We start from the raw sequence: 14,392 nt of genomic DNA on the forward strand, positions 1-14,392 counted from the left end.
CCCTGGAGCTGTTCATCAATTCCTCTGACATCCTCTATCATGTTACACACATTATATACAAACCGCTTTTTTTGAACAGCTAGTAAAGGCTGGTTCTGCACAGCAGCATCTAACAGGCTCTTCAACTAGTTCAGGGAGAAACTGGCTGATCCTGTTCAGTAAGGCTTAACAGAATCAAAAGGGCACAAAGCAGAGGAAAGTGCGTCAAACTAAGCTAATGAAGTAGAATGCTTTGCATGTTGATTAATCAGTTCTTCCTTTTTAGTTTACCTTCCATGCAGTTGCTCCTTAAGTTAAAAAGGAATCTGCCTGAGGTCTGCTTGCAGTGACTTAAATTTATCATACCTGTATGCATAGAGGCAACAAAAGAAGAAATATCTGATAAATTGTACGCTATCGTGAAGAGAAAAACACATGCTCAAATGATTTAACAGAATGATCTGTAAAAGCAAATAAACCCAAGTCTTTTCAGTGAACTGTATTTTCCTGCTAGGTTATAGATTTCTTTCATACCAACTGACAGTGGTGTATTTCTATGCTACATTTTAGAGGTTTATTGGAAAGAGCTACAAATAAACTCAGGCACCATTCTGAAAGAGTCAAATTCCACATTCCCCAAATTGGTTGCAATATCAATGCATCCCTCCCCCCCTTCTTAAATGAGAAATTAAAACTTCAGACACAGTCCATATTTTAAATCATTTATTTTAGTAGGAAAAATTCTTGAAACCTGTACTTAAATTCATTTAAACTAGCTTATGCAAACACACAATTTTCACACACACACTTAAGTATTAAAAAGTTGAAGAAAAGGCTACAGGACAGCCAAACTGCACATCACTCAAGGAGATCATAGTGCAATCGCTCTATCTCTATAATGCCTCACACCAGCAGGGAATATTAAAAATGGCTTGTGTTCACTGCATGACAATCTTGATCCCTCTTCCCATGATGGTTGGTCCTAACAGGATTATTAAAGATAGATGATTTCCTGGTGCTCTCCACACTTCAATACAGTAGTATTTGAATGGATATCCGTCTCTACACAAGGAGCTAGGGGCACCCTAGAAATTCTTTCTTTTAGTGTTTAATAAATCAGTTCACACTGCTTTTCAGTTTTAGCTGTGAACAGTCCTGGAATGGTAAGAAATACCTTCAGGAAACATATTTTGAGGCCAGAAGCTAATAAAAAAACTATATGCTCATCAAGCACACAAAGGCAATGGAATACTCATGTTTTTAGTCATTCAAGAGCAAGTTTGGGCAAACAGCCACAACCATGCTGTGATCTGCAGAAACCTCCATTTCATTACAGCCCTTTTCTTAGCAACATAACTTCAAGAAAATTTGTCAGCTGTTTGGTAACATGCATGGCTAAACTAAGTAATTTGTCTTTTCACCTTTGAGCTAATCCTTTCTATTGTCTTGAAGTTTCTTAGAAAGGGTATGATCAATTTTCAAAGTTATCCTTCCCTTTCCAGCATCTGAATTTATCAAACTACAGGAAAACTGCTATTTTTTTAAGGGTGCATTCCAAGAAAACAAAACATTTAATAGCTTAAGAACAACATATTCTTTCTTTCATTTCTCCTTCAAAAGCTTACAGATTTGCTAATAAAACAACCTCTAGCATTTGTTGCAGTGAAGGTCAGTACTCTCTACGTAGTGTTGAAACTGGACACAGAACATGCAAGCCTACAAAACTGAGCTTATGGGATACAGAGAAACAGCAAGATAGATTTATTCAAGCCTTCTCTCTCTCTCTCTCTCTCTCTCTCTCTCTCTCTCTCTCTCTCTCTCCAAATTTTCCCTGTAGTTACATATTTTACATTAACAAAAAGCTTGTAAGGAATAAATCCTTTCAGGGTTAACACTTCAGTGTTAAATCAAATAAAAGGGAGAGAGAAAAGCATTCTCATTTCTAAAAAAAAAACTACTAAGTTTGTATGCTCTAGACCATGACTTATACTACCCTTTTCAATTCTCCTCCTTCTCCCCACTAATAAACCTATTTAAAGACATACCAAATACAGAAGTCTGAGCTATTTTTGATAAAAGCTGTAAAAGCCCAAGCTATCAAATAGTGCTGCACTTAGAAAATACACTGAAGCAGCTCAAGTCACAACTGCTCTACACTGACCAAAACGACTTCTGCAGAAACATGAGTGTAGGGAATATCACCCCTCTCCCTATGTAAAGGGCATAGTTCAAATCCACAGTTGTGATTCTCTAAGCACTGAAATAAAAGAATTAGTCTTCAAGCTGATAAGGCACTGACCAAAGTCCTCTTTAAATCCATGCACTCACCTCTTGACATGTCATAAAATACAGTAACAGTTTTAAGAAAGGATAAGCTCTTCAAATTCAGTATCCACTTGTACAAATTCTGTTAGTTACAACTTTCCCAAGCCAATCACCTCATCCACAAGCCATTTTTAGACTAAAAGGAAAGAAAAAGGGTAGTATTTAAACAACAACAAAACTTTAAAAACTTGACCTTGTAAGGAGAATGAACAAATTGATGCGATTTAGTACCAGCCCTGGTGTCATGATGTTTATAACAGGCAGCATACTACAGCCAGCCATGAAAAAGATCAGAACTACTAATATTGGTGTGTTAGCACACAAAAAAAAGGGGGGGGAGGGGAAAAAAAAAAAAAAAAAAAAAGGAAAAAAGAAAAAGTGTCATCAACAGAGCCAGAAAAAAACCCAACAATTTATCTCATCTTGATTTGGAAAAGGTTTGCTAAAGCTAAAGAAAAAAAGCACAAATTCAATTTGCTTTTGATCAAAAGGGATCCCAAACTGCCTTAGCAGCACAAAAAAACCACAGCTCTCCTGGAAGGGAAAGCATTTCCTTTCAAAATTTATGTCTCACATGAATAGAACTGTATTGTTCCAAGTGTATAAATGTAAATAGAAGAGCCTGACATTGCAAGAAAAATTATTTTACTTCCCTTAAGGAAAAGATAAGCGATAAAAATCCTGCTGTATTCTTCTGTGCTTTCTTTTACTCCACATGTTTTCCAAAATACATACTACTACTATAAAAACTTTTGCTGGCAAAGTTCATGTACTCCACAGTTGAACCGCAAGGAAGAAAGTTAATCAGCCGATTCCCCAAAACAGACACCGATGCTTTAAGCAAGAGCCTAAAACATTATGCACAATTAGGGAACTGCTTAATGTACAAGCTGCAGAATTGACAAATAATGTCTGCCATTATGTTATTTTCCTGTTCAGATCTTTTAAGCAGTATTTGATTTCTACAGCAAACAAAAAACCCAACTGCAACACAATTTCAAAGCCAGATGTTAAAGCTCTTTCATTGAGTATTTATTCATTTAGCATTTATAATTTTAAAACCTAAACTTAAGTACTTGAGGAATCACAATAACCAGAGCAGTGTTCCTATGGCATGAGATGTCCGCAAAATTAAAAACATGCCTAGGATGAGCTATATTTACTCAAATTACCTTTTTCCAAAACCAAACCTCCTTACTTACTTTCTCGAAACACAAGCGTAGAAGACAAACTTGAAAAACCTAGCTAAAATTAAAAAAGATTGAGTTGGGTGATAAAAGCAGCAGTAAGTATTCAACGTCTACTAGCAAGAGATCTTCAAGGCCCGCCTGGCTGCAACCCTATCTAACATGCTCTAGGTGACCCTGCTTGAGCAGGGGGTTGGACTAGATGATCTCCAGAGGTCCCTTCCAACCTTACTGATTCTATGATTCTAAGAGCAGCGTAATTATATTTTTACTGCATTTGCACCAATTTTTTAAACTAGACAGTCTCTGTTGCCCAAGCTTTCCCCAAACCACTGGTTTCACTAACAAAAGCGGTTGGCAGTCAGCAGGTGATTTACACTTACATATAAAGTTTTGCTATGAAGATCTATTCTAAATGACTTGTGTTCATATTCCTGCAACCAGGAAATTGTAAAGGGGAATCTTTAATTTCAAAACCAAAATACTATGAAAAAAGTGACAAAGATTAGCTGAAATATTTCAGCAGTTACTGACAAGATGAAGACTTAGAGCAACACATTACAGCATTAATCAAAGAGAAACAGTCAACTGAGATAGTCTGGATAACAGTCTTACCTGAACAATACGTGCTCACTGCTGTCCTTGTTTTCTCAGCTCTAGTTTTACTATAGTTATTATTTTAAAAAAGGAACATTATTTTCTTTACAATGTATATGACTTGTCTCATTCTTTCCAAAGCTTAACTGGGACAGTTTTCCCTCAGGTGACAAAACCATCACCCCTTCCTGAGGGCCATCTATCTCCAAATACGTTAACACTTCAGTATTTCTGTGCTCTGCAGGATGGCATGAATAAGCATGAGGTAAACCAGAGGAAAGCACTGTAACAAGTGCCAATGAAGTTTTCTGTGTTATTATTCTCTCCAGTCTCTCTACCGAGGTATTTTAAGAAACTCCTCCCACAAGAGTCAGTCTGCCCTGTGGCGTGTCTGCCCAAATGGCCAATCTCTGAGTAGAAAAGCAAAGATGAAGAGGAGCAGGAGGCCCAAAGTTTGTAACAACAATTCACTAGATGAGTTGTGCACCGTTTTCACCATCCTCCTACCACAAATATCTAACATAAAACAGCTGGAAAAATACAAAAAATTACCAAAAAAATACAAAGGACATCTTCTGATCTGGCTCTGTCTTTAGCAAAGCTGAGAGGTCAGGCTGTGGCTCCCGGCTGCATGTTTCCTTTCACTAACAGGAAAACAGATACAATTATGCTGCAATGTCTCTGTATTAGCTTATTTAAAAAAAAATCAAAATTCACAGGGCTATTATCCACAATGCTTAAAAAAGTACACACATTGTTAAAAAACCACTTGGTTGTTGAGAAGAAATACACATTAAGTAATATTTTTTAAATGAAAGACCCAAACAGAAGTTGTGCAAATTCTACTACAGTAACACTGCCGGCTATGAAGATGTTGTCTTTACTATACACCCAACGTGGGTTAACTTGGGAGACATGAGAATTGAAGAGGGATTCAGCACAAGCAACCTCTTTCCAAAAATATGTGACTTCAGGATCAGAACAGACTATTCATTGCCCATCAAAACAGTAAGAAATCGCAAAGGGACACAAATCCCCACACTACTTTTGATGTAATTCTAACAGAAACATCCTTCTACTGTTTTCTCTCTACCAAGAGCCAATCCACAAGAACAACTCCTGTAAACATAATCCAGCCTATTACTATTTACTCCAGGTCACCAAGAGGTTGTTTTTTTTTGTTTTGATTTCTTTTAAATGAGGATTATCCTTCTCTCCCCCTCCCCCAAATCAGAAATTAAATCATTTCTATTAAGAGATTAATTTGCCTCTGGAAAAATTAAAAAGTGAACTTACAGGCTTCTACTCTGATGCAATAAATAAACTGTACATTTTCAAAATAAATCACTACTACTAGCAACCTTTATTACATAGAGAACTCTGCCACAGACTGGTAGATAGTTTGTTTCTTTTCAAAAGCAGCATCATGGTGGAGTCTGCAAGCTTATTTATGGCCACTAAACCACAATGTCAATGGAACATTTACTTACTTTTTCACAGACTAGAAGTTCTGATATAAATTTTTTTTTTGGACAATGTTTCCTTGCTTTAAAAAGATCACATTTCTGAAGATTAAATAAAGACTAGCCATCTAAGAAATTCCATCCGACTTCACGGAAATCCAAACAAAGCAAGAACCAAATTCTTACGCGTAACACACACATGTAAAGCATGGCTTCCTTTTTACAATCCAAATGTTTGTCTTGGAGAGTAATTTCAGTGACCAAGAATTATTTCCATCAAGAATGGAATATTGATAATCCTACATCTTTTCTTTCCCTAAGATATTCCAAGTTTAACTAAATTATGTATTTTTCTGAAGATCAAAACAGCTTCTGTACATATGGTCTGCTTTAGGTCACATCACCAATAATGCTCAATGTCATATTTTGACTAAGATAGATAATAAAATCAGTAATTGCAAAATGAGAACATGAAACCTTGAAATTGTGCCTTTATCTTTTTTAAACGTAGGCCTTTAAGCAATATTAAAGTGTTCCCTAGCTGGTAATTAATAGATACCCAGAGAAGTAAAATGCCTCAGTGAACTTCAGCAAGGTGGAGGTTTTTTTTTTGTCATGGAACCTTCATGTGTAGAAGTTTGAAAAGCATAGAAATAAAAAGGGAAGAAAACACTCAGTTCTGACCCAGCATTGCTCTCAAAGGTCTCTTTCACACACACCAGCCACCCAAAACACGTGAACTACGTTTTAACCAGTAATTAGGTAACAACGTACCAAAAAAATTTTTGGTGTCTAAGTGCTCAGCCTTTATGCCACTTGCCGGGACTATGGCTCCCATACAGTACTAAGGTTTGCAAGCTTACTGCTATATTAAACCTGCATTTGTTACAATTTTCATACTCTTAGATCTGAGAGAAATGCTGCTGCTCCAGGTTCAGTGTGCCTGGGGAAAGCTCCCATTGAGAACTCCTGGTATAGTCTAAACAACATCTTTAGAATGTTTAGTACCTCTTTTACTCAGTTTTAACCCAGCCTTTGATACAACCCTCAAATATCAATTTACTTGTTTTCTTAGGAATACCTAAAAAGGTGAGTTATTTTCAAAATTAGTATAAAGTTAAAAGAAACTCAAACTAGCTACAATCTATTTAACTCAAACACAGCACCGCCAGAAGTTTCTCACACGCTATTTGGTGTTTCATGTTGGCTTTCCTTTCACTCTTTAAGGCAGTGGTTTCCACAGGTCAGTTCAGAGAATATCACGAAGCATGGTCCATGGCAATTTATGTTGTAACTCCTTTCTTTTTTTTTTTTTTTTTTTTTTCCTTTCCTTAGAGGACTTACTCCCCAACCAGTAGCGTTTTTTTCAGGGCTCCAGAGTTCCAGAGTTCAGAGATTGAGTTGACAGGCTCTGTTCTGGCACAGAATACAGCTGGCACATTTTTCATCAGGACCTCATTCTCAATTATGAGATGGTACGAATTGTTCGCTTTTTGTTTTGAATTAGCCTATTATTCAAAAGTCATCAAGTTGGCGGGAACCTGAAAATGCAAGAGATATAAGTAACAGCTGATGTTGTGTAGCACATTCCACTGTTTCAGACCATTCATCTGTTTACATGTATATTGAAGCATTCAGAAAAAAGGGGAAAAACCTAACTGTAATAAAGCATTCAAGTATACTTCAAGCTCTAGAAAACCCAAGTATAACCAAGATATTAAAACTAGAGCATGGTTTATAGTTATATTGTATGGCTTAAGATTAAGTTTTGCTAATTTTGATGAAATTTGAGCTGTAGAAGAAACAATATTAATATGATCATTCTCAGTGCAAAATTGTACAGGCAGAACCTTCTCACTTGATTCCCAGTTAAGAGACCCAGTTAGAGGTTTCTTTGCACACAGGTCAGGGTGCCTCTGAAACCCCCAAACAAAATACAAAACCTAACTTTGCAGTAGATTTCCCCAAATAATGGAGGAGAGCTATTCTTTTGTTAATTGTTAGAAAAAAAATGGAAGCCACAGAGGGCAGTGCTGCCAAAATCATAGGGTAGGTATAGGCCAGAAGCAAGTCAGCTGTTTTCTCCCCACTGAGGATGACATTTTGTGAATGTTTCTTCCTACCACCCCCACTCCAACACAGGAGGGAAAAGTTTCAGAACAAGTTTCCTGTTTTATATCCTAAGGTGATTCAAATTAGACTGAGAGTTTTTAATGGATCTACATCATTTTTATGATATAGATCTCTAGAGGTGTCTTGCCTTTCAGCATCAATAAATCTTTACTCTGTGCTAGACTGAACTTTCAGGATCTGAAAAGTCTTTCCCCTGCAAGTGACTGAGGTAGACCCTCTAGTATTTGAGATGAATTTATAAAAACAAGGTACATAAACACTTCCCTAGGCTTCTCTTATAGAAAAGGAAAGTGTTTGTTGTGGACATCACTCCCTTTCATGAATATTAAAACTATTCTGAATTACTATAGTTTACATTCTTTTGTCTACAGAAAATTTGCATGACAGCAACAACTCTTGTTTATCCAGGTTATTAGAGAGCTGTTGCATTCCTGATGACTGCCAGTAACTATCCAATTTGGTCATATTTGAAGAAAGCATTTCTTGCCTACATTTATCATTCACATGGAGTAAGAATGTTCAGCTGGGCCACCATTAAAATTTTTTAAATTGTTAAAATGATTTCCAGTACCATTCAGCTTGGTAGGTGCCTATACTCTATCAAAAGCAGGTTTAAACATCCAAGCTTTTTTATGCAGTCATTCTCTCAATAACAGAGCAATGTGTTCCATTTTCATCAGTACTACAAGTATTTTTCTAGGGAAAGTACTGGTCAGGAGTCAAATCAGGATAAGGAGAAAAAAATTAAAAGGATCATTTTTACTCATTTTACTAAGGAGGAGGAAGATTTCAGGACAACAGAATGGTAACTTCAGAAGGTATTTTTGCAGAATGTGAGAGTCAGGAAGAATTTATATAGGAACAGGAGAATTAGTAAGCATTGGAATGGGAGTCTTTCCTTTTTGATTCACAGAAAATTCAAAACAGCACTATAGATAGCTATCTGGACCTGATAGTGAATGCTACAGCTTACAACGTTTCATGTAACTGTAAAATAGCCTTTTTTTTTTTTTTTTTTTTTAAATGGACAGTGACAAAAATATTGCTACCAGGACAGAGATTTTTAGAGCACTTCTTCCATTTCCCAAATTGCCCAATTGCTTTAAATTAGTGTCAAGATAGACAAATGATCTTTCTTCATTACCACTGAAGCTCTGGGGACTTGTTTACAAAGGAAAGCTAAGGCAAATCTATAAGCAAGTGAAATCAATGCACAGACTGGTCAGAGTATTCTGCTTTTCATACAAAGTAATTCATTGCAGTTTGGTCATCTTGAAGATCTGTCAGTGCTGAGCTCTTTTGCAACACCTTGCTCTCACCTGTTGTCTGTTACTTTGGCAGGCAGCACTCAAGTGTTTAAACCAGAGCATTGCATTCATTCTATTTCCAGCTTGAAACTTATATGAATTTCCTAAGTGAGAGAGGTAGGGAAAGAAATGATGAAGAAAAACAATACTATTTTTAATTTCTATTTATATCCAAATAATTCTAAATTGAAACATTATCAAAACATTTAATTGCAAAAGGTTCATGTAACTTTACACATTTGACTGGCATAGGTACAACTTAAAATGTTTGGCCTAGTGCAAGAGAAGTCTCAGCTTGTGAAGGACCATCTTCCTTCCAGATGTTACAGATTTCAACTAAGACCAGAGACAAATAGAAGAAAAAGTTTCCCCAAATCATACCACTAAGATACAGTTTTGTTCAATGCCATTATTCCAATTATAGTATATCATTTCATTATCTGTATTTCTATGAAGTACTACACAGCTCTGAAATGCATTTTAGAAAGCTACTTTTGAAAATATTTGAAAATTAATTCTAAACATATTGATGTATTTCAGACCAATATTTTCAGCATCTAGTGTTATACAGTTCTTGATTGCATGCTTGGGCCCAGAAAGGCCAATTATCACAAAAGTATTTCTGATTGCTGTTGTTAAGGTGACAAGTGTTCATAATTTATATTAGTAATAATTTATGCATCAGTTCCATAGGAAAGAAATTAAAATGTACTGAGACGGGAAGTGAACAAAGCAATGAATAATGTTAAGCTATTCTAGCACAGCTGCTTTTGATGCTCTTTCTGCTTGGTTTGAAGTGCTATGGAAAAGTAACAATTTCTTAACTCACAGTTTAAACTGAGACCAGAGCTCTACATTGGAACAAAGGGAACCATTTTTTCTTTTTGGTTCTTTCACAGCTTCTCTCTCTCTGCAATACAGTCAAATTGTACTGTTTTTCAGGGTAAGAGTGCTGCATTTGATTAGATGTTTTGCCCTGGGTTTTGGTTTTATCTGGAGAGGATTGGGGACTGGTCTTAGTAGAATATTGAATTTTTTATTGTCACTTCTATCATCGTGTATTTCAAAAGGTCTCTGAATGGCCTAAATATAGTTCAAAAGAATGCAAGTGAGTACTTAAAAAACATAAAGTAGATTTGTTGTCATTTGACAACACTGACTCAATTGTCTTTGGCTCAATCTGCCAATACAAAAGGAAGTCTTTATAAGGAATCTCATCTCTACAGGTAATTGTTCCCCTAACACTGGAGGTAAACATAGAATCATAGAATAAATAAGGTTGGAAGGGACCTCTGGAGATCTTCTAAGTCCAACCCCCCTGCTCAGCAGGGTCACCTAGAGCACGTTAGACAGGGTTGCATCCAGGCAGGCCTTGAAGATCTCCAGAGGAGGAGACTCCACAACCTCTCTGGGCAACCTGGTCCAGTGCTCCATCACTTTCACAGGGAAGAAATTCCCCCTCACGTTCAGGTGGAACTTCCTGTGCTTCAATTTCTGCCCATTGCCTCTTGTCCTGTCGCACAGGACAACTCAAAAAAGTTTGTCCCCATCCCACATGACATTTGAGAGCAGCTGAGGTAGTAAAATTCCAAATTACATTATAGTTGCTTTTGAACCTCACAACAAAATAAGTGCTTATTCTGGGAATCACTGCACTGCGGATGTTGGTGTTACTTACCCTTCTCAGAATCTGTCAACAAAAAGAGATCTGGATGTTCAGGGTCATCTGCCATCATCACCATCCAGCCTACCACTGACACATTCTTACTCGGTGTGGATTTGAACTGAAAATACAAGCACAGACAAACTAATGTAAAGTAAAAAGCATCCACTTGACTGACAGCCCTACACATAGCAAATTCACAAAGGTGGTTCCTCTCAATGTCACTGTTACAGACACAGAATAATGTTATTAAATTTAGTAGAAGCATAGCAGTTCATAAAACTTAGGCAGGCTGAGTTTTAAATGGAATTAGTGAAAACAGAATTTGCCACAATGAATGAAATTCAAAATAAATTAAAAGTAACACAATCCAAACCATGTGTTGACAAACATCTGAACCGCACTGTATGAACATAAAAGCATTCCTCACCACGTTATTGCACACATGTGAGCATCATAGTACAAAAAGCATTACGAGAACATTAAGGCTGCAAAGCTAAACTATTAATTGTTAACAGAAGAACTAAACCTGTCTGTGCAATAACTGCTCAAAGTTAACATGCCAGTTGATTACAATAGTCTGTAACTACACATAGCATGAGTCCTGTAGACAAGGTAACAACCATGTAATTAAGTATTATGACTTTATAAATGAAATGCATGAAATGAGGGAGAATATGATAAACAACTACACAGAACATTGTGTTCATTTGTTGTCAGGATATTAGAAAAAGAGTTTTCTTGTTCAAGGTGTTACTTGTACTTTGAAATATAACTTATGCCATTTCTTCCAAGCACAGTACCTGTCTCCTCTTCACTAGTTTCTCCCTCAACTGCCCCTTGGATCCCAATCCTTGTCATTCACCTGCTCAACATTATTTTTCTACTTCTCAGGCTTCTCATCCATGTTCCATGCAACCTGCTCATAAAATTCAACTCATTTCCAACCCACAAGCTTCCTTCTCCCTAAACTCTTTATCTATTAGCAGACCATCACAATTCACCTTTTACTACATGCTCAGACAGTCCTGTCTTTCTCCAATATCTAATTCAGTCTCCCTCAGGTCTTCAGTTGCCACATCTCCTCTTCCCCTCATTCATGGCTCCTTCACAGACTTTTCGTTCAATCTGAGCATTCCACCTTCTGCAGTGCTTTATCCCACTTCTGAGCCCAGAACCACCAACTCTGCTACATCCTGTTCCTTACCAGATGTGTTCTCCTCCTGTCTCGTGAAATCCTACTCTTTTGTAAGGTAACATTGACCTCTAATTACAGTTATCTTTTAGAAACCATAAAGTTAAAACATCTTATCACTTTAGAAATAACACTGTTTTACTGCTATATGTCTAATAAAGAGGGAACATTAGCAAGAGAAATCATTCCCGTCATTTAGTTTGAAGGTATCATGAACAAAATAAGAGTTTATATTACCTTGTTATAATTATTTCATAAACAAAATATTCCATTGCAAGTTTAATGTCAGTCATTCCAATCTATACCATACATTAACCAGAGACTTTAAATATCTAAAAAAGTTTAACTGTCTGGGAGTTGTGCAAAAGGCTACATTTTAAAGATCAGTCTAAAATACGAACAAATTTTAAATGAACAAGTGTTAGGCCGATACTTGAAGAACAAAGCATCTTAACCAAGTTCAAAACAATTTAACACCACAGTCTCTCCAAACCTTACTGCCTTCTGAATGCATCACTTGCATACTGTCATCTCTTCATTGCTACACTTGCAGGGAACATTCCATTTCAAGTTCCTACCAGCCACATTTAGCTCAAAATTTCATAGCATCAGTGGAAATACAAAACTTGGAAACTCTGAAGTGATGTTTTAACTTAAGTTTTTTTTTCTTTTCTTTCTTTTTTTTTTTAAGTGAAAGTATATATGAAGGACTTGTTACGGACTCACTGAAGACACTGTCTTCAAAAATAAGATGAAGACTTACATTTAAAAGTGATCGAAAAAATGCAAGCTTCAAATAGTCTTACAATAGTGTATATATATATATATATATATACACATATATATATATATGTATATTTTTAATACAGATGTGGAAATATAAGTCAAAGAGGTTTTAATGGGTTAGAGAACAGCACTGCAGCTCCTGAACTGCACACATATTTTTAAAGTTTCATGAAAATGAGAATAAATGACATATAACCAAGGTGGCTAAGAGCAAATTCACATTTGCTGACAGTAGACCTACAATATATGTAACGCAACTGAAACCGCTAGAGTTTGCCTTTATTTTTAAAAATCACCACTGCAAGATTTTTTAAATCTTTCAGAACAATTAGTTAATCATGGAGCTTCTCCAGGAAATAATACAGTCTGCACTGGGGAAGAGCCTCCTGCCAGCATCAATCCATCATCACTCTAAACGCTTGTCAGCTTTCCATCCATTTGCACTGCTGGATTCATATTCTGTGTTTATATAGTCCCCCAAGGCAGTTCATTCTCCACTGATGCATAGAGCCTTGCTAACAGCAAGTCTGCTTTGTTCACTTGAAGGGAATGAAAGCTTCATTGTAATTTAATGTTTCTGGTTTCTCTTTGCCTTTTCATATAGGCCACTGGAATGACGCTGTCTTATTATATACATAGAAAACTACAGAGCTCTGGTGCTAGGCTTCACATAACTAGCTTTTTTTGTTGCTGTTCTGAGCTTAAAAGCATTTATACAAAAATCTTTGAACCAAAACTCCGAATTCACTTGTGAACAGACTTTCCAGTCCAATCTCTTGGCACATACAGTCTTCCTCATCTCCTGTCAGGGTTTTACAGCTTTCTAATATTCAAATTATTCTCTCAGCAGTGGAACATACCTCCTAGAATGACAGCAGTAAGAAGTGCCAGAGCAACAACTACCAAGTCTTCCAGAGCTCTAACAAACAGGTAAAATTCTGTATACAACACGTAGAGGTAAGTTTGGAATGAAGAAAGGTGCTCTTGAGAGTGAAGGCTCAAAGTCTCTGTTGCTTTCCCAAATATTTGCAAACATGGAAGTCTCCTGAGCATGCTATACTGTCACACAAATTTTTCCATCCCAGTCCCTATGAGCAGCCTTTTATTGATGTATTCTAATTTCTCAACAAAAATGCTTTTATTTAAGTCTAAATTTAAATATGGCTGTTTTCACTGTCTATCTTTTCTAAAGGCACAGAAGTGCTGTAAGTTTTATCATAGATATCTATTGTGGGTACCGTTTAAACACAAAAGAAAACCTTAAGCCTCCTCCAAACATTTGTCTGAAATTCTCCTGTACCTCATCTCTGCGCTCAAAGGTTCATGTACTCATTATAGACAATTTTTCATTACCACCTTAACTGAAACCTTTTCACTAGTTTACATACAAGGCTCATTCCATACAGTAGTCTTACCTGGTGAGCACAACACAAGAAAAAAAAAAAAAAAAAAAAAGCAACTAAACCAACCCACACTGAAGTTTATCCAGAGCTAACAAGTTTTGTCCCATCTAGGTATCTACAGCATCTTCTTCATTTGAATTAGTATTGTGCCTAGAATACACACTGGAAGTGCCTCTTTTTCTTTGACCACAGGTATGTCAAGAAGAACTGGTCTGCCTTTGCCTAAAAGAGGAGATTTATTGACCTTTTTGTTAGATTACACTGCGATTTTTATGAGGTACTTTTCCAAAGAGGTTGGCTATCAGTTGAGGTTGGATAGCTTGGAAGAGCTTTCAGTGTCTGCGCATTCCAAGT

General features: G+C 36.5%; 1 protein-coding gene across 10 annotated transcripts in view; it reads right to left on the reverse strand.

Moving 5' to 3' along the window:
* Positions 1-4,753: 4,753 nt before the first annotated feature.
* RALGPS2 (Ral GEF with PH domain and SH3 binding motif 2) overlaps positions 4,754-14,392 on the reverse strand; it is a 119,176-nt gene continuing 109,537 nt past the window's right edge. For 9 of the 10 annotated variants that reach the window (XM_062580924.1, XM_062580928.1, XM_062580927.1 and 6 more), the window contains 3 exons: positions 10,670-10,775; positions 9,004-9,095; positions 4,754-7,092 (listed from right to left, as the gene is read on the reverse strand). In XM_062580924.1, the coding sequence (XP_062436908.1) occupies positions 7,063-7,092; positions 9,004-9,095; positions 10,670-10,775 (228 nt within the window). In that variant the 3' untranslated portion in view covers positions 4,754-7,062. Of the gene's footprint in view, positions 7,093-9,003; positions 9,096-10,669; positions 10,776-14,392 lie in introns of those variants that run through there. The other variant, XM_062580926.1, reaches the window with a different exon arrangement.

The sequence above is a fragment of the Rhea pennata genome, chromosome 8, assembly GCF_028389875.1.
Source record: "Rhea pennata isolate bPtePen1 chromosome 8, bPtePen1.pri, whole genome shotgun sequence".
In the NCBI taxonomy this organism is placed as follows: Eukaryota; Metazoa; Chordata; class Aves; order Rheiformes; family Rheidae; genus Rhea; species Rhea pennata.